Source organism: Calidris pugnax, unplaced genomic scaffold, assembly GCF_001431845.1.
Source record: "Calidris pugnax isolate Ruff unplaced genomic scaffold, ASM143184v1 scaffold44, whole genome shotgun sequence".
Classification (NCBI taxonomy): domain Eukaryota; kingdom Metazoa; phylum Chordata; class Aves; order Charadriiformes; family Scolopacidae; genus Calidris; species Calidris pugnax.
Genome location: NW_015094506.1, coordinates 7,113,329 through 7,137,865, shown reverse-complemented (window position 1 = coordinate 7,137,865; position 24,537 = coordinate 7,113,329). Strand labels below are relative to the sequence as shown.

General features: G+C 42.6%; 4 protein-coding genes across 17 annotated transcripts in view; 3 read left to right on the top strand and 1 right to left on the bottom strand.

The window, feature by feature from the left end:
- LOC106901049 (histone H1.10-like) overlaps nt 1-24,537 on the top strand; it is a 135,129-nt gene that overhangs the window by 12,474 nt on the left and 98,118 nt on the right. The window lies entirely within an intron of this gene.
- The window catches only part of LOC106901054, a 29,769-nt gene that overhangs the window by 4,365 nt on the left and 867 nt on the right, over nt 1-24,537 (top strand). The window contains exons 1-5 of one of the 12 annotated variants that reach the window (XR_001414237.1): nt 14,421-15,602; nt 18,305-18,363; nt 18,889-20,190; nt 21,300-21,372; nt 24,034-24,289. Coding sequence is in view for 1 of the 12 variants with exons in the window: in XM_014963388.1 (XP_014818874.1) it covers nt 3,836-3,856; nt 10,866-10,888; nt 15,019-15,362 (388 nt within the window). In the remaining 11 variants the exon portion in view is untranslated. Of the gene's footprint in view, nt 1-3,835; nt 3,857-10,865; nt 10,889-14,420; nt 15,603-18,304; nt 18,364-18,888; nt 24,290-24,537 lie in introns of those variants that run through there. The other 11 variants (XR_001414239.1, XR_001414233.1, XR_001414231.1 and 8 more) reach the window with 11 other exon arrangements.
- Nucleotides 304-12,667, bottom strand: LOC106901050 (histone H2A-IV-like). Of its 3 annotated transcripts, none has more exons than XM_014963381.1 (4): nt 12,210-12,667; nt 4,283-4,364; nt 4,039-4,184; nt 304-3,317 (listed from the first exon to the last, which is right to left on the bottom strand). In XM_014963381.1, exons 1-4 carry the CDS (start codon nt 12,593-12,595, stop codon nt 3,272-3,274), a joined length of 660 nt encoding a protein of 219 aa, XP_014818867.1. In that variant the 5' UTR covers nt 12,596-12,667; the 3' UTR covers nt 304-3,271. The 3 variants fall into 3 exon arrangements, with proteins under 3 accessions (XP_014818867.1, XP_014818865.1, XP_014818868.1); XM_014963379.1 differs by having other exon boundaries at nt 305-3,317; nt 4,039-4,189; XM_014963382.1 differs by lacking the exon at nt 4,039-4,184 and having other exon boundaries at nt 314-2,318.
- On the top strand, nt 12,915-13,606 carry LOC106901066 (histone H2B 8). The gene has a single exon (XM_014963401.1). The coding sequence runs from the start codon at nt 12,966-12,968 to the stop codon at nt 13,344-13,346; it is 381 nt and encodes a 126-aa protein (XP_014818887.1). The 5' UTR covers nt 12,915-12,965; the 3' UTR covers nt 13,347-13,606.

Genomic DNA, 24,537 nt, shown 5'->3' with positions numbered 1-24,537 from the left:
GGGGCTGCAGCAAAATCCAGCCAATGGGCGCGGCGGGGCCGCCAGCGCCGTTTCCCGCCGGCGCGGGGCCGCCCCGCCCCTCCCGCGCGCCGCCGCCGCCGCCATTTCGCGGCGCTGGCAGAAAGCGGGTCGCGGTTTTGGGGGGGACTCGGTGGCCACGGCGTTCTTCTCCGTCTTCTCCGTCTTTTCCTCCGGGGGGAGGTCGCGGGGGGTGCTGTTCCCCTTTCCTCGCCCGTTCTTTTTGGAGCTGCTGCGGTGACTCCCGCAGGCACGACCGGTGTAGAAAGCCCGCGAAACCTTGCGTGCGGGCACACACGTACTCTTACGTTTTCTGCCTTTAGTATTTAAAATTATCGTGAATATATCTATTTAAGCTTATTTTTACTTTGTTCTCGAAGGAGCATCAAATAAATGCAATCCCAAGCATTCGCATTTACAATCTCTTTCTTGTCAGGAGTTTTTCCCCGGTTCTATCTGTGCAATACACAGGTTTTTTTTATTTTTCATGTTTGGTCAGGCATTTGCCATTTTTTTGATCCTCCCCATTTTCCCCTGTTTCCTTGGTTCCCATTAGTACAATGCTTCTTGATCGTGAAGTTTCTGCTTGGTAGTTTCACAGCCCTTTCTCTTTGAGCTCTCACTGTTCATTATTTGTCCCTTTACATCTTTTTTTCTTGAAAGAATTTCCTCTTTGTTTTCTATTTTGGGTGGGGTGGTTTGGGATTATTATTTTTTTTCTTTCTCTCTGTACCCTTGTAGTATATATGTTATTTAATTCAGCTTACGTTTCCCACCATTTTGCTAAGTCTATTTTCACATGTAGGCAGCCAGTTTTGTAGTGTTTATCAGCCTTTATTAATATCACCTGATTTACTTATACAGAAATAGCAAAGATGTAATTATCTTTGCATATCAACCTTAATGGTGCTGTTGGCGCTGATGAAGCTCCTCAGTTTATGTGAGAATTACTGTGTCTTAGTACTCTATCAGTTCACTTAGTGTTTGAGGAAAAAAAAAAAGAATTTATATGCAGCCTTTTTTCTCCCCACATTGACAGCATTGCTATGGTTTGAGAAATGCATAACATTTTATTGTTGTTTAGACAATCAATCTATCACCCAATGACCCTCCCCAGCCTGGAAGGGGAATTGGGGAAAACAAGGAAACATGAGGGTTGAAATATAAATAGATCTAATAGTATAAGACTAAATAATTAACGAACAGTATTGATAGTGATACTTATCTAAAATAAACAAGGATTATACTCAGCCCATTTAATCAGCAGGAAGCTGTGCACTCCCAGCAGTGGACAGCAAGTCTCGGACACTGCAAGTGCAACGGCTTCACCAGGAAAGGAAGGGCTCAGGGGTCCAGAACCGGGACAAGAAGTTCTCTGGATCACCACTATCAAGGGAGAAACTGAACTACGCAGCAAACTTTCTTATTTATATTGCATGTGACATTCATTGTATGAAACAATCCTGTTGGCCAGCTTGGGTCAAGTGCCAAAATCCTGCTCCTCCTCATCCCTGCCCCTGGCAAGGCTCAAAAACACAGAGACCTTGAATCCCACATAGCCTAGCTGGCTATAAAGTAAATATTTTCATGAATTCAGACACTAGAGCCTTCTAAAATGGCAGTTTTCCCAAGCATTAGAAGTCCTGTGTCACAAAAACCAGGACAAGCATGAATAGAATACAACCAAGAGCTCAGTAAGGTTTCTGCATGACTATAGAGCATATGCTTCCCTGACGATTACTTCTCTCAGTATTTAATTAATACTATATACCTTTTCCATTATAGTCATTAGTGTGATTTTCCCTATATTCGTCTAGATTCAAAAGACCACTTTTGTTCTCTTCAGAGCTGCAGAAAGATTTTTTTTTCCCCTTCTCATCTGTTATAGTTGGTTTTAATAATTTTTTTGCGCATCTTTTCTAGAGCTTTGCTTTCATTTCACCTAGTTACTTCAATAGTGTAGGTGTTAGTATTCTTGCAGATTATCCACTTTAGCTATTTAATTCTCTGTATGTGGTTTAGGGGAAATAAGTATTCTGCCTTGCAAGCTGCACTATTCACCTCCCGTCCCTACTGTTGATTTGGACTTTGTCAAAAAGTTGCAATCTCTTTTAGCATCCATTCCTTGCTTCCCTTTAGTTTGCTAGATCTCTTTTTCTGACATTTGTTGTGTGGTTAATATTTTTTTCCATGAAATCTTACCTTTGCTTATTTTTGCAGCATAATCTCTTGATCTTCTTTATATAATCAAATTTTCATTCTTATCCGAGGTCCATTACTTCTTAGGAGTAGCAACACAGCTGAATAACCAAAACAGTAACAATGTAATTTATTCCTGACCTAAGCAATATCTTAACTTCAAAAGGAATAAAAACCAAAATAAAAACCAAATAAACCAAAATAAAAAAGATAGTCTGAAGCACGAATTTTTATTATGACTGATTTTACACATAATCTTTATAAATATGATAGCGATGTACAGGCACGTAGCATAGAGAGATCTATTACAGTGTGCTTGGGTTATTTGAATAAATATTATTCTGTATTTCATGATTGTTAAAGTCAAGTTATACTTACCCAATTTCATCTTTTTCCATGCCAAACAACAGTTTAATTTTCTTGGTTTTAATTTAGCATAATGTGTGTGTGTGGTATCTTTCTAAACTTTTCACTGGCAACTGTAGGTATAAAATAACATTGAATATATTATTGAAATGTTGAGGAACTCCTGAAAAATACACAAAATAAAACCAAAAGGAGGGGCCTACAGCCTATTTACAGAAGCTCAAACCTTTCTGTGTTCTGGAAAACAAGGAAGGAGCTCTGAGCTCTTCCATTGCATTCCTCCTTCCCGCATTGATCAAATCCATTGATCAACTCCTTCCTGCATTGATCAAATTCTGGGATAACACTTCATTTCCTAATATGACATCTTGGTCTTGTATTTTACGGTCAGTGCTCATCCTTCACTCCTGGTGGTTCATTTACATGGATATTGTTACTCAAAATCAAGAAGTGAGTTTTTGTTTTCCTCTTCCTGATCAGGCAGCATCAGTTGGAAGAGCCCTGGGCTGTCTCCCGTGGTGTGGGAAGGCAGCCAGGGCACACTGGAGTGAAGGAGCAGGTTGGGTGAGGGCAGGAAGGATTGAGGAAATGACTCTACTCCTCTTCCCACCCCAGGTATGTCACAGCAGATCGTAGTGAACCTCTTCCCTTCTGCATCAGCTTTCAATCTCCCATCCTGCCATTCCTGCTAATACTCCTGGCTCTCCCAAAAGACAACCATCCCCTCGAGGAGGCTGTTGAACAACACAAATTTCAAAATTAGTTTTCTCTTCAGTGACCTACTTTTCTTTGGGGTTTTGAGGAAAACTGTTTAGTTACTTGAGGGAGCTGCTGATCTCTCAGTAGATCTCTGTGGTGTATTTTTTTAAATCAGCCGAAAGTATTGTGATAGAAATGTTGCAATTTGGAGATAGAGATTTGCTTCACCTCCTCAAGTAGAAGCCTATGATAAATGTGCTATTTTACTTATGTGAGAAATTTGTGAGGTAAAGGAATAAACCTGCATCACATTCACAGGGAAATGGAAATGTTCTCAGAGCATAATCACAGCAAATGTGATGTCCAAGTAAACATGGAGATGGACGTTTGCCTAGAGTGACAATACATGTGATGAAAACGTTACAGAAGTTGTCCAGTTCCATGGAAACAAATTATTTTTTGTAAGATGCATCAAAAATTTAAAGCACAGGAAAAATTATATTTTTGTGCATCCTACTCATATGACAACTTCAAGCTGTCAATCCCTGCCCAGGCCATCAACCTACAGCTCTCCCAGGGCCATCTGTCAGGAGACTGAAGACAAGCCCATGGGCATGTCTGGTCATTATCCCCTCCATATAAAGGAGAATCCCACATTTTGCAGCTAACAGCTCAATATGTCACAAAATTACTGCTGGAATCTCTGAGTTTTGGTCAGCTTAGCCCTAGTTTTCATTCTCATTCACCTGGACTGACCCGATGGACCTGACACCCAGGCTGACTGTTCCCCAGGGGTCTGTCTGGGCTCTACTTGAAACTGTGGGCTGAAGACCATCACTCGTGCATTCAAAGTCACTTTCCTCCAGCTGGAAATCCTCATGCAGCATGGATTGTGGCAGCTCCTACCCTGGGAACAGTGGGGTTCATCTCTGGCAGAACTGTATAAACCTCATTAAAATAATATATGTATTTATTAATTACTGATGCTTAAAAGTGTTACCTTTTCATCCATTGGTGTGTTTATGCAGTAACCCTTGCTGATGATCCTCAGACTTGCAGAGATGGACAAAGTATAGCTTGGGCTGAAAGAAAAAAAACACATTGGAAAAAGTTACAAAGTCCTTTTCAAGGTAATGATCTAGTCCCCCCCCTCTGTTTTTCAATATATAGTAATTAAATATTAATCTTGATTAATCAAGATAATTGGTATTATCCTGATAATGATTACCCTATGCTGCTGTTGTTCTGTATGATGTCTTTTTAAGCTTCCAGTGTGTACATGTGCATACACACATGCAAACACATCCAAATATCCAGTATGAATTCTTTTGTTGAAATGCCTTCCACCTAAAAAAGCATTAGAGCTGCTCTGATGTGGCTACAAGGTCCTTCAGCACTTAGCAGTCTGTACACACACAGGGAGTGCCTAGGACAAGCAACTGATGGGGAAGTTCACCGCCTATAGAAAGACTTAGACTTGGACTTCTGGATCGTACTGCATGCTGGCAAATCAAACCATCCTTTTGATTATAAACAAAATCTCCATTTGCCTGATCTGTAACAGTGCTCTTGCCATGATCTTTATGGCATACACCTCTTGGTCTCTCCAAGCTTTAGGCATTCTGGATGTCATTAAATGAGTATAAACTTCATCCTTCTCATTTATTATCTTTTGTTTGACCATAGCTTTCAGTTTCTCTGCCTGTCCTCCTGCTCCTGATCCCTGACTCAGTCTTCAGAACTGTCTCACCACCATCTTCCACCTTCACTGAAACCTCCAGCTTGATCCTAATAAAAAAAATACTCCCACAACAGAAAACAATAAATAACCAAATAAATATTTTCTCAATGATCAGAAGTATTAAAATGAACATAATTTGAATGTCAAAAATCACCAGAAGACAAATGGAGCACATAAAAGAAGATATTGAATCTCTGTAGCGTTGTGTGAAATAGTTACACTTTGACTACTGTGCACATTTCTGGCCCATAAATCAAAAAAGAAGATGTAGTGTAGCTGGAAAAGAAATTTCTGAGAAAACTGATAAAGATGACTAAAGGATATTGGGATATTAGGATATTAGAATGTTTTCAGAGCAGAGACAACTACTGGGTGAAGATGTCCTTATCTTTTTTAGATATCTATAAGGTCAGTGGGTAAGTCTACCAAATTTAGTGAGGTCTAATCTAATTATAAAATTAGTTACCAGCAAAAGGTTCCTGAGGCCAGAACAGCTGCCTAAATATCACCACAGGTGGTTTCCTGAAGTGAATAGACTCCTTATCTCTATAGCTTTTTTTCAAAATGATAGAGAAGAGCAGAGGGTGACGGAACCCTGGAACAGGCTGCCCAGGGAGGTTGTGGAGTCCCCTTCTTTGGAGATTTTCAAAACCCGCCTGGATGTAGTCCTGAGTAACATGCTCTAGCTCTAGGCAATCCTGCTTCAGCAGGGGAGTTGGACTAGATGATCTCTATGGTCCCTTCCAACTCTAGAAATTCAGTGAAATTCAGTGAAATTCAGTGAAAAGGTGATGGTGGAACCATCTCTCTCCTCAATAGAAATGAATTCTGGAGAGCACAGCTGCTCGCGTAACTGCAAGCATTTTCTGAAACTGATGTCAAATATTTCTCCTTTCATAAAGTCTTCTGCACTGATCCCTGTGGTATCAACTGTCATTCAGTCACACGCACTTGTTGAGTGTGGGAAAGAAACCGAAGATCAGTGAGAAGGTCTGTAAACACACTCAAGTAACTTGCACGTGGGGTGCTGAAAAGCACATATATCATACTAATTGTTGTTTAGTCTTATGTGCTTGGCAAGTAGGACATCTGCACTTAGATAAAGTAGGCCTGTGATGGTCTCAGGGGCACCTTATCAAACTTGCCTGAGCTTCCTGCCCTACTGTGGTAAAAGGTCAAAGCACAGTGAAAAACAATTCCTGTCTGAATCCTTGAAATAACAGGCAAGAGCAGCAAGTCTGAGCTCTTGCTCTCTCCCTTGCTAACAAGGAGTCTCTCGCTAATAAAGGCTCTCTCTTGCTCCACGGTGCCTGGTTCCCTGTTTGCATGCCTCTGCCTGGGTGCTGCTTTGGAGATTCCCCGATCTGCGAGGTGTCAAGATTAAATTTGTTTTTTGTCTTTCATCCGTGGTTTTGTGGTTGTTCCTGCGTCCTGCCTATATCAGCTTACACACTGAGAATCAGTCTTGTTTTTCTCATAAGGTCAACAATTAATCTCCAAAACCAAACACACCCACCCACCCAAAGCTCCTATTCACTTAGCTTTTTTTTTTAAAGGGGATTCCAAGTTACTTAGTGTCCTGGTTTGTGTAAATATTTTCATGATTGTCTCACAAACTACTTAGGGAGGCACTAGAGGAAGTTCCACGACATGAAAAAGCTGCAGACTCTGTAGGAAGAGGGAAGGACTTGGTTTCTATTTTAAATCCCTCCACGCATCTTGAGAGCCATATCATTCAGATGCAGAGCATAGAGACTTGAAATAATCGAATTCATACGGAGGTGATAGATAGTATTGCCATCTGCAGAGCAGAAAAGTTTGTATCAGCCTAGTTAGTGAGGAGGGATGCTGTCTTGCATCGTGTTTTCTAGGACAGAAATGAAAAAGGGGGGAAATGATCTAATGATCACGGGCTCCTTATAGAAAGAATTTCACCAAGCGGGATGCTCTGTTGCTCTCGCAGCAGCGAAGTTTGCAGAATCAAAATAACATTTTCTAACAGAGCGAGCTGGAGCCCCGGCTGCAGCAGCCACAGAGTAAATAAACCAGAGTGAAGATAAATCCAGCAGCCGGTATGAGAAGCGCCGGGGGTGTTCAAAAGGCGGGGGGGTCTGATGCACGGGCAGGGCACGGTGCTCCCCGCACCCTGCGGTGGCATCCAGCTGAGCCACCCTGCTCGCCAGCGGGCTAACGGCATGGAGAGGGAAGGCGAGGAGGAGGAAGAGGAGGAAAAGAAAGGAGGGAGGCTCCTTCCCGGTGAGATTGGTCAGAAATTGCTGCAGCGGCACCGGGGCCGCCCCCAGCTGCGGCCTAGCCTGGACCCATGGATTGGGGAGATCCCCCAAACCCACCCATTGCCCCCTTACTCAGCGGTGCGACAGCAACATTAGGGAGCCTCTCAGGAGGTGCAAAGAGAAGGACACACACAGAGTCAGCTACAGTTTATGACAATCTTCTCCTCTGTCAATATTAGATACACTCAGAGCACGTAGTGTCATCTGCAAATGAAAGGGTTTGCTGCGTTTCTACAGATACAGCGCAATCACCTTTCAGACTTCACTCCTGTCATTCAATTTCCCAAATATCAGCATTAGCACCCCCATAATTATGTGTATGGAGATGGGAGTTTATTTCATGTTTAACAATGTCTAAATCAATCCTATACTATATACCTGAGAAAAACAAACAATGCCGATAACTTTTTAAAGACTTCATTTGGTATCTAAGCAGGCTTGTTTTCAAGGGAATATATGAAGTAAACTACTGATGATACTATTCAAAACATTTCTATATACTACACTAGATTTGTAAGTTATTCCTACTTTGTGTACTTTGGTTTGCTATGTATAATCATAGAAAGGTACCAAAGGAACTAAGTATTTGGGGGAAGGGGATTGAGAATAATTTATTTATAGCCCTGTAAGTCTTCAACCTTTGTGTAGACTGTCTCACATAAATGCTCAAAACAGTTTTACAGAGAACAGCCCACAATTATTCGATCTATGGATATATGCTCAATAGTAGGCAAATAATTCCTTTCACTTCTGTAGGTAAATACTCTAACTTGCCTACATTTTTGTAAATACAGTAGCTTAAAGCAACCTCTTCTCCTGAAAAATGGGGAGTAGAGGGGGAAATTAAAAAAAAAAAAAATCACACTTTCCTCTGCAGAAGACTGCTTAGTATCAAGGGAATTTGGACAGTCTTTTTGCTGTCCACAGTCAGGTTGTTACAGAACAAACAGCATAGGCTTTTTCAAGAAAAACATGAGTAAGACTTTTTGAAGGAAAAGAACATTTAAGGACTTTTCCCATACACTATTGCTGCTATGAAGAAGTTAATCAAAGTGTCAGTGTTCTATTATCACTTTAAGTTGTCTGTCTTGAGAATTTTTCTGCAGGTGAGCATTGGTTTTATTGAGTGGGGCATTTTCTTTTTTTTCTTTGTTTGGATTGTTTATTGGGTTTTTTTTGTTGGTTTGGTTTTTTAATATATTACCTTGAATATTATCTTCTAGTCCTTTATGGAAAAGCAGAGAACTATAAAGTAACTACAGGATTAATAACACTCTTTAAAGCCAGACTGAGAGATTGTACCACCTATGCCATAGCTAGTACTTTAAAGCATAAGTGTGAACTTAAAGGTGAAAAGTGGTTTAGGCCATCTATGACACTATTTTTTCATGACCATCAGCATTTGTGATACACTGTCCTTAAATCTAAAACCTTCCTTCTTTATGTAGAAATCTGTTCAAGGATTTAGGCTAGTTGGAAGGAATTTGGGAGAACGGTACAGATTAATTAGAAATTCAGCATTTGAACTGAAATAAAATACTTGTTCTTAAAAAATCAACCCTTTGGGGTTTTTTTAACATAATTTACCTGACACGTAATTTAATAGGCGTTATATTCCACTTTTCTATTTAATATATAAATGACTTATTTAACTATGGTATATAGACAAGATGTGTTCCTTTGTAACATAAGGACATGGAGGAGAAGAATGTAGCCATTCTACATTAGAAGGGGACGGCTAGTCAGGAGACACAAGGAATACAAACTATATGCAGTAACTGTATGAAAATATTCCAGTCATATTTTAGCTGAAGAAATAGAAGATTTATAATGCAGATGTGTAATACAGAACAATGTGCTTGTACTAATAAAAACATGATAAAAAACCATTGTGACAATACTGCAGAGGGCAAACAGAACATTAGTCAAACTGCTACGAAAGGAAACCAAGCTCTTTCTGTGCACCGGTGCGAAAGTAACTGAAGATCAGTGAGAAGGTCTGTAAACACACTCAAGTAACTTGCACATGGGGTGCTGAAAAACACGTATATCTTACTAATTGTTGTTTAGTCTTATGTGCTTGGCAAGTAGGACATCTGCACTTAGATAAAGTAGGCCTGTGATGGTCTCAGGGGCACCTTATCAAACTTGCCTGAGCTTCCTGCCCTGCTGTGGAAGAAGGTCAAAGCACAGTGAAAAACAATTCCCGTCTGAATCCTTGAAATACAGGCAAGAGCAGCAAGTCTGAGCTCTTGCTCTCTCACTCCTTTCCTAACAAGGAGTCTCTCACTAATACAAACTCTTCTCTCACTCCACGGTGCCTGCACCCCTGCTGCATGCCTCTGCCCGGGCGCTAATTTGGAGAATCCCCTTTCTGCAAGGTATTGAGATTAAACTAGTTCTTTGCCTTTTATCCATGGTTTTGTGGTTGTTCCTGCATCTTGCCTGTGTCAGCTCACGCAATACCATCTCAAGGGAGAAACATGGCTAGAAAGGCAGAGAACAAAATGGTAAATTTATTAAATTACCATTACTGAATATAACCCGCTTTAGAACAGATCTCAATCTACTCATATCTCATTTGGAAAAAAATTGATAGAATACTTGTGTTTTCAAGTGATTTTTTTCAAAAATCAGTGGGTGAAAACACCCTTCTTCCTTAATTTCCAGGAGAAGCAGAACTGAGATACTCCTTTCTCAGGCATTCAGTGTGAGCATTCTTCTTGAAGAGAGAAATGCTCCCTCCCCACAGCGTGTTACCCAGGGCAAAAATGAAACTCAGGAGGCTTCTGTTTCAAAACACTGGATTTTCAAATGGCCCAATCAGGACCTTCTGCAAATCAATGCTCTGCTTCAGACCCACGCAATCTCTTCCCTCCATACTAAATATCCACCAATAGAAAGTTGTTTCACTTAATGTACTCGGTAAAAGAAACTGAGATTATTAAACAAAAAAAAAATAATCTTCAAGTGTTTTAAACTCGAGTCTCAAGTTTCAACACGGCTCCAAAGATATTCTGCAGTTATGGTTTCAAAATACATCTCTGAATAGTAGATGATTAATATGTAATGCAATTTCTTTCAACAAGACAGGGCTGATAAAAAGGAGAGAAAAAGTATTCTGCCTATTGCAGAGAAGAAAAAAAAACAACCAACAAACCAACCAAGCAACCAAACTCTCCCACCGACTTGAAAATTGTGTAAGCAGCAAGTACCCTTTAAAACAAGTCCCGTAATTCTCATTTTGTTTCCAAGCAACACTTCAGCCGGGAACTCCCGTGTTACCTCCCTCTGCTTGGAAGAGTTTCAATGAGCACATTGACTCACTCCTCTGCCTCCTGAGGGAGGACGCTGCAAAACCAGCAGTTTTCCTCGACTTATTTCCGAAGGGCTGCTTTTAAAGAACAAATAAAACTCCATCCCCCCGCCCCTGCCCTCAGGCAGCCTCATTCGGAGGCTCCCGCCGTGCGCTCCCGGCTCCCCCTTCGAGCAGTTCTATTTTCTTCTGCATAAAATATGACAAAGAAATGAAAACCTGTTTTACCCCTATGTACTTAACGGAAGGAATGCTGTGTCCCTTACAGCGGAAGAAAAAATAAAAAACTATCTCGTCTGTTCCGGGGAAACAGAGAGCAGAGAGGAGCTTTCGCTGCCTTCCAGCGGGACGGACTCCCCGGGGCATCAACTGCGGAGAGGCGCCTCCCTACAAATACTCTCGCTGAGTGTCTTGATTTACACCCCCCTGACACCCCCCTTCCTCCTTGAAAACTGCCTCTGACAACGTCTAAAGCCCGCGGCCCCCAGTGTTACCGAGCAGATCACGGCGGCCGTGACCGCCCCCACGGAGCCCAAGGAGCTCCCGCGCCCAAAAAGGCCAAGGCAGCGGCGAAGAGCCCTAAGAAGCCGCCGGCAGCCAAAAGCCCCAAAAAGGCAGCACCGAAGGGCGAAGGCGGCAGCAGCCAGGAGCCCATACTGTAAAAGGAAAGGAAACTTCTGCGGATAAAGCCTCGAGCGGTTTTGAGCGCCAGGCGCGTTATCAGAGTGAAAAAGAAAGAACTGAATCATCAGCTCCAGTCCAGACCGGCACAGGATAACCCCCTGCAGCACCTGTGTTTGATTGCCAGTACCACTTCTGTAGGAGCTTGCACGGTACCTAAAAGTACACTTTAGCCTATTTTGTTTTAAACTGTAATCCTCCTTAGCGATTTCCACTGCCACCCCCACCACATACCCAGAACCGCTGGCGCTGCCCTTGGGAAACAGCCCAGGCTGGGTTATAGGGAATGTTTATAACTCTATCGCTATTGCCTGGAAACTGTAAGTTACAAACAAGCCAAAAAAAGAGCAACTGCTAGGCACGAAGCGCGGAGACTCCCTGTTTTCACCCGCGAAAGCGGAGCAGCAGCCGTTCCCCCCCCACACCCCGCGTTTGAAAACCGCGCGCTCCCCCCGCACGGGCCCCGCCCCACGCCCCGGGTGGGCGCCCAAACCCCCGCACCCCCCGGGCCCACCGCCGCGGGGCTTCACCCTGCCTCCCCTGCAGCCACCGAGCGGGGGGCAGCCTGCCCTCCCCGCACCTTGCCGTGTTCTCCGCTCCTTCCCCCGCGCTAAAGGCGCTGCTGCCATCAGTCCCATGGCACAGCTTTTCCTAGAATTTTTTAAAATAAGTGAAACCGAGAAAATGCAAAGACTTACATCAACCAGCAAAAACAAAACTTAAGAAACAGAAATAATGTTTATGAATCAGAAATTTCCCCTCAATACCCAAAGTTGCAGGACTTATCAAAACACACGGGAGAAACAAGTACTTAAGAGTGTCCCTGCTCTTTCTGGGAGGATGTGTGGCTCTGAAAAGAGCCTTTGTATTGTCGGCTGGAAAAAAGAGTTTTTACTTGGCTTTGGCCTTGTGGCTGTCGGTCTTCTTGGGCAGCAGCACGGCCTGGATGTTGGGCAGCACCCCGCCCTGCGCGATCGTCACCTTGCCCAGCAGCTTGTTGAGCTCCTCGTCGTTGCGGATGGCCAGCTGCAGGTGGCGGGGGATGATGCGCGTCTTCTTGTTGTCGCGGGCCGCGTTGCCCGCCAGCTCCAGGATCTCGGCCGTCAGGTACTCCAGCACGGCCGCCAGGTACACCGGGGCGCCGGCGCCCACCCGCTCCGCGTAGTTGCCCTTGCGCAGCAGCCGGTGCACGCGGCCCACGGGGAACTGCAGCCCGGCCCGCGACGAGCGCGACTTGGCCTTGGCCCGCGCCTTCCCGCCCTGCTTCCCGCGGCCGGACATCTCACAGCGCTAAGAGTGAAAAAAATATATATAAATGAAATAAAAAGATGCGCCACAGACGCAAAACGAGCCGTAAAAACAAGGGCGGTGCAGCCGCAGCCGCCACCCTGCCCTTTTATCCCTTCCTTCGGGGGCTCGGCGGGAGCCGTGATTGGCGCAGGCCGCGATTGCGGAGTTGACCAATGGGAAGGCAGATGCAATGGCGACGAATCGGAGGCGCTAGGCGGCTTGACGTCACTATGCTATGTTGTCCAATGGAAAAGTACGGCCTTGAGTCATCTCATTTGCATACCACCTCTATAAATACGGGTGTCGCCGCTATTGTATTTGCGACGTTCCTGCGGTAGACAAGTAGTGACGGACTTGTAAAATGCCGGAACCAGCCAAATCAGCTCCTGCGCCCAAGAAAGGCTCCAAGAAGGCGGTCACCAAGACCCAGAAGAAAGGTGACAAGAAACGTAGAAAGACTAGGAAGGAGAGCTACTCCATCTACGTGTACAAGGTGCTGAAGCAGGTGCACCCCGACACGGGCATCTCGTCCAAGGCCATGGGCATCATGAACTCCTTCGTCAACGACATCTTCGAGCGCATCGCCGGCGAGGCCTCGCGCCTGGCGCACTACAACAAGCGCTCCACCATCACCTCGCGGGAGATCCAGACGGCCGTGCGGCTCCTGCTGCCCGGCGAGCTGGCCAAGCACGCCGTCTCCGAGGGCACCAAGGCCGTCACCAAGTACACCAGCTCCAAGTAGAGCGGCTCCAGCGCCGGTTTTAACCCACCAACCCAAAGGCTCTTTTAAGAGCCACACACTTTTTCAGTAAAAGAGTGGTTCACACTGATTCGCTTCGGTGAGTGGTACTTGTATTCAGCACTGTTTTAGCTCCTAGGCTAGGATGTGCTATTAATTAGTAGGGAAAATGCCTTGTTAAAGTAACAGGGGTGATTTTAACGCTATGTGCTCTACCCCAACTGTTAAGCGGGTAGGTCTATTAAAAAGTATTAAGCACCTAATCAACTTTTAAAGCTTTTAAGCTCTAATGTTTAAACTACAGAGAAATATCCACGGTATTGTTTAGGATATTATGATTCCCCCGCACCGCTCCCCTCCCCCCCGCCCCAGTCCGCTGTTCTGTTATGAAATAAAGTAGCGTTGTTTTTTTACAATAGCAGCTTTCTAAACAATGCAGTTTATACATTTTCTGATAAAATCTCATCGTTCCTTTTAAACGGTAGCTGTCATTCTCACACGACTTGGCCCCACGCCAGAGCTGCTTGTTTACTTGGAGAGCTCCATAGGGATTAGTTTGTCTTTCGTATTTGGAAGACGATGTTTCGTGGAATTTATCACCGAATACACAGCAGAAATGAAATATAGAAAAAAGTAAAATTTCATTAGTCCCAGAGATCTCAGATGGAAGTGGCGTAGGATTTTTTTTTTTGGCGCTCATTGATGGAGAATACGCATGGCAGAATAAAGAGGTTCCTTTAAGTGACTGCGTAATATTAAAAGACAAGTAAAAAAAAAAAAAGATGGTGCTTAAAATAAATAAAAAAAAAGTAAAAAAGAGGGCTTTTTCGAACTTGAGGTAGCGCAGGAATGGCTGTTTTTTTTTTTTTCGGTAGCTGTCATTCTCACACGACTTGGCCCCACGCCAGAGCTGCTTGTTTACTTGGAGAGCTCCATAGGGATTAGTTTGTCTTTCGTATTTGGAAGACGATGTTTCGTGGAATTTATCACCGAATACACAGCAGAAATGAAATATAGAAAAAAGAAAAATTTCATTAGTCCCAGAGATCTCAGATGGAAGTGGCGTAGGATTTTTTTTTTTGGCGCTCATTGATGGAGAATACGCATGGCAGAATAAAGAGGTTCCTTTAAGTGACTGCGTAATATTAAAAGACAAGTAAAAAAAAAAAAAGATGGGGCTTAAAATAAATAAAAAAAAAAAGAAAAAAAGAGGGCTTTTTCGAACTTGAGGTAGCGCAGGAATGGCTGTTTTTTTTTTTTCCGAAAAAAAGCCTTCTGCGAGGGGGCTGAAATCCCGGCTGCCGGGGACGGAAGCGGCGATAAAAGCGTCCGTTGCGGGGCCAGAGAACAAACCCCGCGACGGCTGACCGGTTACGGGTGCGGCAGAGCGCGGTGCTGCCGCCGCCGGGGCAGAGCGGAGCGATGAGGGAAGCGAAACCTCCGCCTCCAGCGCTGGCGGGGACTGCGGAGCGGGAAGCGGCCATTACCCTCCCCCCGCCCCGGCCCCGCGCGGCACCGCGGGCTTTTCAAATCCCTCCCACGGCCCAATGGGATGTGCGCCGTCCCGCCAGCCAATCACAGGGCGGTGCGGGCTATAAATAGCGGGCCCCGCCACCGCTCTCTCCGCAGACTCTCGTCTCTCTCACTCGCTGCCCAGTGGCCTTTACAGGGGAAGATGGCGCGCACGAAGCAGACGGCGCGTAAGTCGACGGGCGGGAAGGCGCCCCGCAAGCAGCTGGCCACCAAGGCGGCCCGCAAGAGCGCGCCGGCCACGGGCGGCGTGAAGAAGCCGCACCGCTACCGGCCCGGCACGGTGGCGCTGCGCGAGATCCGGCGCTACCAGAAGTCGACGGAGCTGCTGATCCGCAAACTGCCCTTCCAGCGCCTGGTGCGCGAGATCGCGCAGGACTTCAAGACCGACCTGCGCTTCCAGAGCTCGGCCGTCATGGCGCTGCAGGAGGCCAGCGAGGCCTACCTGGTGGGGCTCTTCGAGGACACCAACCTCTGCGCCATCCACGCCAAGCGCGTCACCATCATGCCCAAGGACATCCAGCTGGCCCGACGCATCCGCGGCGAGCGCGCTTAAGCTTCTGGCCGAAGGGATCTCTCAAGACTTGCGAAAACCCAAAGGCTCTTTTAAGAGCCACCACTTGGCCACTTAAGAGAGCTGTAAACTCCTAATTCTCTGTAGGAAGTAGTATAATCCCACATCCTTTTCCGGTAGTCTTACAGCGACCAAGAACCCCCGTATCTCATCAAGTAAGTACTAAAGAAAAAGTGTAACTGACGTCTCAAAGTGGTCCGAAAGGCTTCTGTCTGCAGTGGAACAGTACGGTGTGTGTAATTGTTAAAAAGACCGTGCTAGGGGAAATCTTGGGGTAAAAATAGCTTTTTATGCTTTCTCTCAGACCACTTTATCTGTTATTAAAAGTGGTAGTGTGTGGCTTTTTTTTGGTCTGAAGTATAAGGTACCCAGCTTTATCAGGCTTATATTTTTTACTACTTGTTTGTATCTTAGAATCATTCCTACAAGCTCATTTAATTAGTAAAGGTGACTGTATCCTCGCACTACTTCACTTTCGATTAGAGAAGATGTATCCTGAGGTAAATGCCTCTTAATATACTGCATTTACTTAATTCTTTTCTGTTAACATCAACATTTAGCGTCCCGACAGAAACACTATTTTCCAAACATACACTTCCCCTCCCCCTCTTTTTTTTTTTTTTTTTTTTTTTTTCTTTTTTTTTTTTTTTTTTCTGAAGGAGCAAGAAGTCCTTTCCCGCCCTCCCAGGGAAGGTGCCTGGTCGGTAGTTTTCTCAGTGCTCATAGCACTTGTGGGCTGATTGTCCCTGTCGTGAGAGACGTCCCCCGGGCATCTTCAGCCCTTCTCAAGTACTTCTCTTTCCTTGCTGAGATAAATGATAGGTTATTTTTAGTATTCTAGATAGTATTTTTAGAGAGAGCTTGGCTTCTGGTGGTGACAAGGGTCATTTCCAAGGAGATTAGCGATTAAAACCTTGACACTGAGATCAGAATTCCTGTTAAACGGAGACTCTTCCCCATCTGTCGTGTTATGTGATTATTTTTTTTTTTAATTTGTGAAAATACCTGGAAAAGGGAGGTTCTCATTAAGTTCAGCTGCACAATCCCTTGCTCTCCTACTCAATAGAGCTGTAATTGTTGCCTGAAAAAAACCGTAGATTTCCAAAGCTATAAATCACTTTCGATCGCCTTTAACTTTTTTTAAAATATACACTGCAGGCCCTTTCATGTAATTTGGGGAGCCTGCTTTACCCTTGAAGTGTTGGAAATAATGTCTGGTTTTTCAATGCTACAAACGAGCAGCTGTGCCTTTAAGAAGAGGCTGGATTAAGCTGAATACGGCTTTTATTTAAACTCGGAAACATCGACCTACGGGAATTGCTTAGAAGGGAATGTTTCTTTTGGAAAGCCTAAAACTGCAAGACTTGATTTTCTGTTAACTGCTGATACCCTTCATCTTGGGAAATCTTCTTTTCTCTGTGTCAGGAACTTGGGACTCTGCAGCAAAATCTGACCAATCGAGTGCCTCCATACACCATTTTCTTTCCCTTGTTTTTCTCACTTTCAGCCATTTTCTGTTACTTAACCTCGGAGGGGTGAAAGGAAGAGGGAAGGTATCGGGAATGGTACTTCATTAATTAAGATAGTTTATGTGATTTATTCCCCCCCATCCCGCCTTATTTGTTCATTGACACACGATTTGTGTTTTTTCAGAACAGATTGGTTTTTTTTTAGTAAATGATAACTAGTGTGATTGCAGAAATGCATCTTAGTGAAAGCAAAGTCATTTCCCCTTCCTGTCTGTGATAGTGAGAGATCTATTTATCTAAACCTTCTTACATATGTTTTCATTAAATCAAGTAAAATAGCTAGTTTAAATATCTTATATAATGGATATTTTATAACTTATATAAGCCTAGGGTCAGAAAAAATTTCAGCAGAATGACGCTTTTTTTTTTTTTGCATGTTCAAGAAATACATTATTTTTGAGGAGTGAGAAAGGGAAATGGGTTTTATTTGTCTTAATTTCTATCATTTTTCTTCTAGTCTATTGAAGACCTTGGACTGTTTTAATAAATATAGTATTGCTCAGACTCATTCTGAGAGTTGTATGCTTGAATCACAAAAAACCACTAACACTCCATCAGCTGAGAGGGAAAGAGACATGCCAGTTTTTTTTTTGCAGGAGGGGTGAGCTAAATTATAATGCCTGAGTCAAAAGTAGTTTTGGGGTGTAATACGTTATGAAAGGATGTTAATAATAAGCTATTATAGCTTGTTCTAGTGGACCAGGGTAGCAATGAAGAATAACTTATTGTGTGGATTTTTAAGTCTGGAAGAGGTGCAGATGGTTGCAGCAGTGCTATGGAGAACAGTGGCAGACTGGTTGTAGCTTTAACAGTAGGCTTTGCTCTTCCCTCCTTACACAAGTGATAAATCCTTTCTGGAATCCTATCAGTTTGCACATGGTGTTGAATCACTTAAAAAAAGAGCAGCAACAAAAATGTCAAAACAGATGCAGGTTGGGAAAAAAATCCTTTCATAAGGCATGCATAAGAATTGATATCAAGAGTATTTAACTATGTTTGGTTTGTTTGGGTTTTTTGAGCAAAGATAAATTACTTAAGGAATTTAAAGACATCTTGCACTTGCTATAAAATTCAGAGAAAATCTGGGTGTCACTTAAGTCTGGTACAGAATAAATTTTGGGAGGTATTTGCTAAAACAAAAACCTCAAAACACAACAAAAATCGGAACTAAAACTGAATTTGCCATAGATAGCTTATTTGATGTGGCGCTTCTTTAGTCTAAGACACAGATGGGTAACGGCACAAGATTTCCTAACTCAAATCAAGAGTAAAAGTGGAGAGTCCTCTGGTACCAGCAAGGTCCAGCAGCGTTTCTGTGCTTTTTGCAGGAGAGGCTGAACTGATGAATGCTGCCGGGTAGGACCTGGCTCTGTGTATGACCAGTTTGGTGAGTAGCTGAGGACTGGCTTGAAGCTGCTGGTGCTTTGGCCTGTGTGGCTGTTGGTCAGGGCGTAAGGTGCTTTTGTGGGTGATCTTAGATGCCCAGTGAGATATTTGGTTAAGACTTTTCCTGGCTATTTTGCCATTCTCCAACACAGTGCCAGATCACTCATGGTATGATCTGGTTCAAGTCAGTCCTTGGAAGAATTTACTCCTTATCTGTCTGATGGATAAGACAGTGCATAACCACTGAGGTCCTGGTGAAATACTTTCATCAGAAATATGTAAAAGAAAGCCTGATGAAAGCATTTTTCTAGAACAAAAATATTTGATTCGGGCCTTCTTGACATTTTTAAGCTTCTGAAAAGCTCTAAACCAACCTATTCATATGAAAAGAAGTGAGGTTTTCATTTGAATAGACTATTGCAATGTAAAAACTTTGTAAAGGTAATATGTAAAGGTGGTTTTCATGCAAGCAACTATGTAAAGATAAATCCTAAGCATCCTTTTCTCTTGCAAATCTCTCTTCCAGGGCTGCCTCACAAGTGAATCACCTGTTGGTTACAGTCTCCAGTAACCACAAACTGAAGTCTGATCAGGTTTCCCATTGGCTTGGGCAGTCCTGTCTTGCTGCATCCTTTCTTCTCTCCCACGTTCAGGTCATGTTGTATCTTCAGCTGGATATAATAAGCATCTTTCAGATTGTACATGTAGAAAAATTGCTGTCACAAAAGTGTGAACATTTGCTAAGTTCTTGTATTGTATGTAGGTGAGCTTTTGGAAGTTCTGTTTGTCAGCTACTATGAAGCAATAGTGAAAAGGGAATCTCTATTCTCAGCAAGGTGTAACTGAAGTACAAATGGTTAACAACAAAAAGGCAACCTCCTCAAGGAATATAATATCTAAATCAATGCTAACCAAAACCAAATTTTATAAAAACAGCTGATAGTTGAAAACTGTAAGCTCAATTTGATATCTTGGCTTAAGGAGTCAAAATCTTCTAACTATAAAATGATGGAGTTATAGTGTTCTGTAGATTGTAGAAGATGTGTTCCCCTAGAAGTTCTAAAACTGGATCCAACAGGCATTTCCACACCTTTTTAAAAGTTAGGAAAATATACAGTGTGTAGACCACAAAGATTTGTAGAACATACTGCTTGCCAGCACATCAAATTCTTTGTAACGTGGAAGTTCAGGAGATATTTCTAGTCTCCTTAATCTCCTTCATCCATGAACGGCTCTTGCTTGTAGGACAGCACTGTGGGGAAACGCCAAAGCATCCAGGTTGCATTCTGTGTGAAAACTCACTTCCCACTGTAGGAGTGTCCCAGGTGACAGAACAGAGCTGCAGTGTGCGGCACCGGTACAAGGGACACCTTCCTAACTTTTGGTGAACACTTTGCTATTCTGCAACTGGCAAATTCTGAAGTCTTAACTTGCCTCAGAAAAGACCGATGGCCTTTACCATTCTGAGTTACTCATACAACGTTAATAACTGAAACAGTGAGCTGTGAAAAGATTCACATTTGTCTGGAAATGTCAGGGGGGAACCCTCCACAGACTCACGGAAATCTGGAAATAAGTAGTATATGCAAGCACTGGAAAGAAGAGCAGAAGAATAGTTTTAAGTATGGAGAGTGTCAATTGCACCTAAACAGCAGGTAATCAGGATCATGAAGTATCTACCTGCAGCTTTTCTGGGACACCCAGGTGTGAAAACAAATCACAGCATAAAACAAGGAACATTATAAACTAAAGCAATTGAGGGAAGATGAGAGGAAGATAATGATCAGTCCTGAACCAATAAGGCATTCAGAAATGGAGACAGCACTTGGTAGGTAAATTCTAATGGTCACAGAAGTGTTAGAGTTTGGAGACACAGAAGGATAGATTTTCTTTTAGGTCCTAAAACGGACGAGAGGCTGTTCAAAGAAGAGCACATTATAGCTGACACCTCCTCCTCCCTGGAGACCTGCTGAGGGCCCGTAGCACACATTCCTTGTCCTGTCTGTCCTTGCAAGCAATCCTGGCCTGTCCTTTTGCAAACTTGGTCTTTTGAGTGTGTATGTTAAGATGCACGACTGCATCCACCACCTTCCCTTCCTTTCAAGTTTTTGCACTGAGCTTTGCCTCAGCACATCGGTGTTTAGATGTTTTTTTCTTCTTCTTTTTCTTAACGTCAGTTAATAGTTAATCATACAGATAGAACTATCTGTTACCCAGGTTCCCCGCAGCAGTAGTGAAGGGCTTCGTTCCAGATGTGGTTTCCTGTGTTGCAGACTGTTTTACCCTCGAGCACTGCGACAAGTTGCCAGCACAGGACTGGGGAAGAAAATATGTTACTGGGCTTGATCACTCCACCTTCGTGCATCAGCAAAGACTTGTACTATGCTCTGTTGTGTCATCTGTTCTGATGCATGTGTGGAGATTAAATGTAGTCAAGATATCCAAAAAGCTGCTCAAATCTCCTCTGTATCCTTTTCACTGCTCTCTTTAACCTGTATCCTGACCCACCACTATAACCTTCTGAAAACCTTCCAACCTTTTGTTGCATGCCTGCCCTATATTACAAATATTCCAGGTAGTTATGAGCACCCCTTTCTCTCTGTATCTGTGGTTTTTGTGCATTATCCCAAGCACACCACTGAGCCATCAGGATGAATCAGTAAAGCTATGCAAAATGCTGGCCTGAAAAACTCTAGTCTGTGAGGCCATTAATAAGGAAGAAATTGTTCCAGAGGGCACATAAGATGATTTTTCAATAAATGTTCAGTATGCTCCCATGGATTTTAGCACAATGTGCCAATGTTGTAATATACACACAGACACAGAGCTTAAAGCTGGTGTAAGAACCACTATGGAATAGGGAAGAAGGATGGTTTCTGAGACACAGACTTTCAGAAAAAGCCAAAAATCAAATTAAAAACTTTCTGTATGTTTCAGGTACCAATTCAATGAGATGATCTCTGGACATTTTCAGAATTAGTTTAGACTACTGATAGTCCATGAAAAGCAGGTAAGATCCCCACTGCAATGGTAAGTAGCATTTGAAAATTTCAGCGTGCTTTGCTGCAGCCAACCAGCTCATTGTCAAAAATCACAGTCACACTGAGATTAAAGGAATTCTAAGCAAATAACAATGCTAGATACAATTCAGTGTGGTTATATAATGAAATAAAACATTAAGAAGGTTTTTTTTTGCTTGTTTGTGGGTTGGTTGGTTTTGTTTGGTTGTTTTGTTTTTTCTCCTCCTCCTAAATGAAGTGTAGTGGCATGGTGCTGATTTTTGAAAATTAATTTTATTTTCCTTAGTTGTACCAGTTTTGATTTTCCCATCAGTTCTCCTATGTAGGGTCACCTGACAGATTTATTGTTGTTGTTTTGTTTTTAGGGAAAGGAACATGTCCTGGAAAAAATGCTCATTTACATGGATATGGACTAGTGTGCTTTCAGGAGAGATTATTTTAAAAGTCTAAGAGAAGTAATTCTACAGACACTAAAGAAAATGCAGGGGTTCCCTATGTTTAGCACTCTCAGGCTACTTTGATAATCTCAGTTTAGGCCAATATAACATAGAATTCTCACCAGACCAAGCGTGTCACCCCACCCAGTGCCTGAAAACTGTACCAGTTGCCAGGCCAGTTCTTGCTTCTTCTTCACTGGTTGTTTAGCAGGTGGGTGCAGAGTGTGAGTGAGTTCTTGTGGCAGCACAAGTGCTGTCTACACAGAAATAAAGCGAACAGCCAGTTTAATGTGAAGCACTCAATACTGACTCCGTGCTATGGGGACTGCAGAGCAATTGTTATATGTGCATATGCAGCTGGTAGACATTTTCACATATCTGTATCTTCTGGGACCTTTAGAATTAGCCCAAATAGAAAGCTCTTAATTTATCCCTATACAATTCATGTGGCTGGATGGCCCTGAATGAATGGTGCTAAAACCACACTGGAGGTAATTCAAAATACATTGGTGTTTTTGGTTTTTTTTTGACCACTTGCATACATTGTATTTCAGGAATACTTCAAATACTGATAGTTTGTGTCCTCGAGAGTATTTTGGGAGTTTGGTTTGGTTGTGAGCGTTTTATTTTGTTACTTTTTTTTTTTTAACCATTAAAAATAACATTTAAGAGTTACTCTTTATCAACTATTTATCTAAAAAAGCACAGTTTAAAGTTCCTACTAGTTACTACACTGTCCCAGCGTCGATGCAGAACTCCACTGCTATGCTGTGTACCACAGCTTCCCTCATTCTTGTCCCCCAAAAATGTAAAGCAAAGCTCCCAGAGCTTCCCCAAGACCCTCCGTGAGGCCCCTCCAGGTGTTTGCTGTGGCAAAAGGGGTGGTATTTTAACCTTTCTCTTCCTAGAGATATCTTTCCACAACTGTTTCATTTATGCATCAATCCTATAAATGTCTGAACTTAAATCCTGATTTGAGTTTTGGAGTTGCTAATTGCTTCTGTTTTGTAAATATGAGTGGCTTATCTGACTGGAGGCTGACAAACATGTGCTAATGGATCTATCACTTAGTAGTAGAAGACCAGTTTAAATGTGGGAATCAAATAGAAAACTGACCAGTGGGGTTTACAAGAAAGTGACTAAAGCAGAAAAGCCAAGAGGGCCTCATATCAAGGAAAAAAACTCAATAATCAAATGGGTTATGACACTTCCCTAAAAGCTATAGTCACAAACCCAACACAGGTGTTGTCTGAATCATAAAACAGATTCTATCAACAGATTTACACAATTTCATAAAAGAAGGATGAAGAGTTTTGAACAAGTTTGTCTGTTGAAGAGTGAAATGGAAAAGAGCTAAAGAGCTAAGATAACAAGAGATATTTGAAAAAGAAAACCCCAGCTCTGCTGCCTTACGTTTCCATGTTTGGAAAAAGTAATACATATGAAGATATATACACAATAGATGTATCTTCTAAAATGATAGTGACTTCCTTTTTGCACAAGTCTCTAGTGCACTTTCTGGGGGATCAGGAAAGAGTGGCAAAGGGAAAGAACTAAGTAAGTTTCATAGCCTAAAAATGTGTAGAGTCATTATGATTAATAAATAAGAAAGATACAGGGGAGTTGAGAGGCTTGCTCCTGAAATATATTTTGCTCCATTTTATTTTCCAGAGAAGTTCCATAAAATTATGCCAGTGAAGATCTTTTATAATGCTATGAATTATGAAAATATTAAGACAAAATGCAAATTAAAACAGAAATCACACCAAAAGAAAATCCCTGAAAAGTTTTCCCAGGAAATTCTAGCTTTCACATTTCTTGAAAATTTATTTATGTTTCAATATTGCTCTATTAAATGGAAAAATGATTTATTATTGCCACAATCACTAGAAATTTGTGAAAATCTGTGCTGTGAAAAGGAAGAAAGGGGAAAAAAACAGGTAGACTCAAACATTGTTTTTTAATTGTGAAATTGTGTTTAATCTTGGTATAAATCAGTTGAATATTATCTGTGTAAGGAAGTAAAGTTAGTAGTTTGAGCAAGTCTGCATTAAGCCAGGAAAGTTAGTAAGATCAGAGTGTTAATCTGTATTTTGTTTTTAACCATTAAAAATATATGTAACTTTCCTATTTTGAATAGCATCTGTTTAGCAAGGAAACAACCCCAGCATTAGTGAGAGTGCTGTAATTAAGTCTCTTTATTTTTCCATTAAGGTGCTGAGCAAGAACGGGGCTCTTGCTTCTCCCGTGGGAAGCAATCCCAAACACGACGTTGTGTCTGTTGCTGCTTCCTTATGGCCTGTTCTCTCAGAAGAGTTCTTTAGGCTCCGGCTTTTGTCACAAGGGTCAAAAAGATGTTTGTTTGGTAAAGGTGGGACAGTCACATGCGTGTATCTGCGTGTGTGTGTGCATGTGCACTGAGAAAAAAAACAACCAACCAACCAAAACAGATCACGTTTTAAGCCACACGGAGAAAGAAAAAAAAAAAAAAAAAAGGAAAAAAACCTCAAAACATTCCTCTTATCACGGGGCTTGAGCATTTCCTTCCCCTCCACTTTAAAGCGTCACGTAGGACTCATTACGGGAAGAGGCTGTAGGAGGAGGAGGACAGGGCTGGCAGAGATTATTTAAATACATCCGAGGGGAGTCTCTATGAAGGCAAACACTAACAACTAAATAATAAAAAAATAAAACATGAAGCGTCCGAAGTAAAAGCGG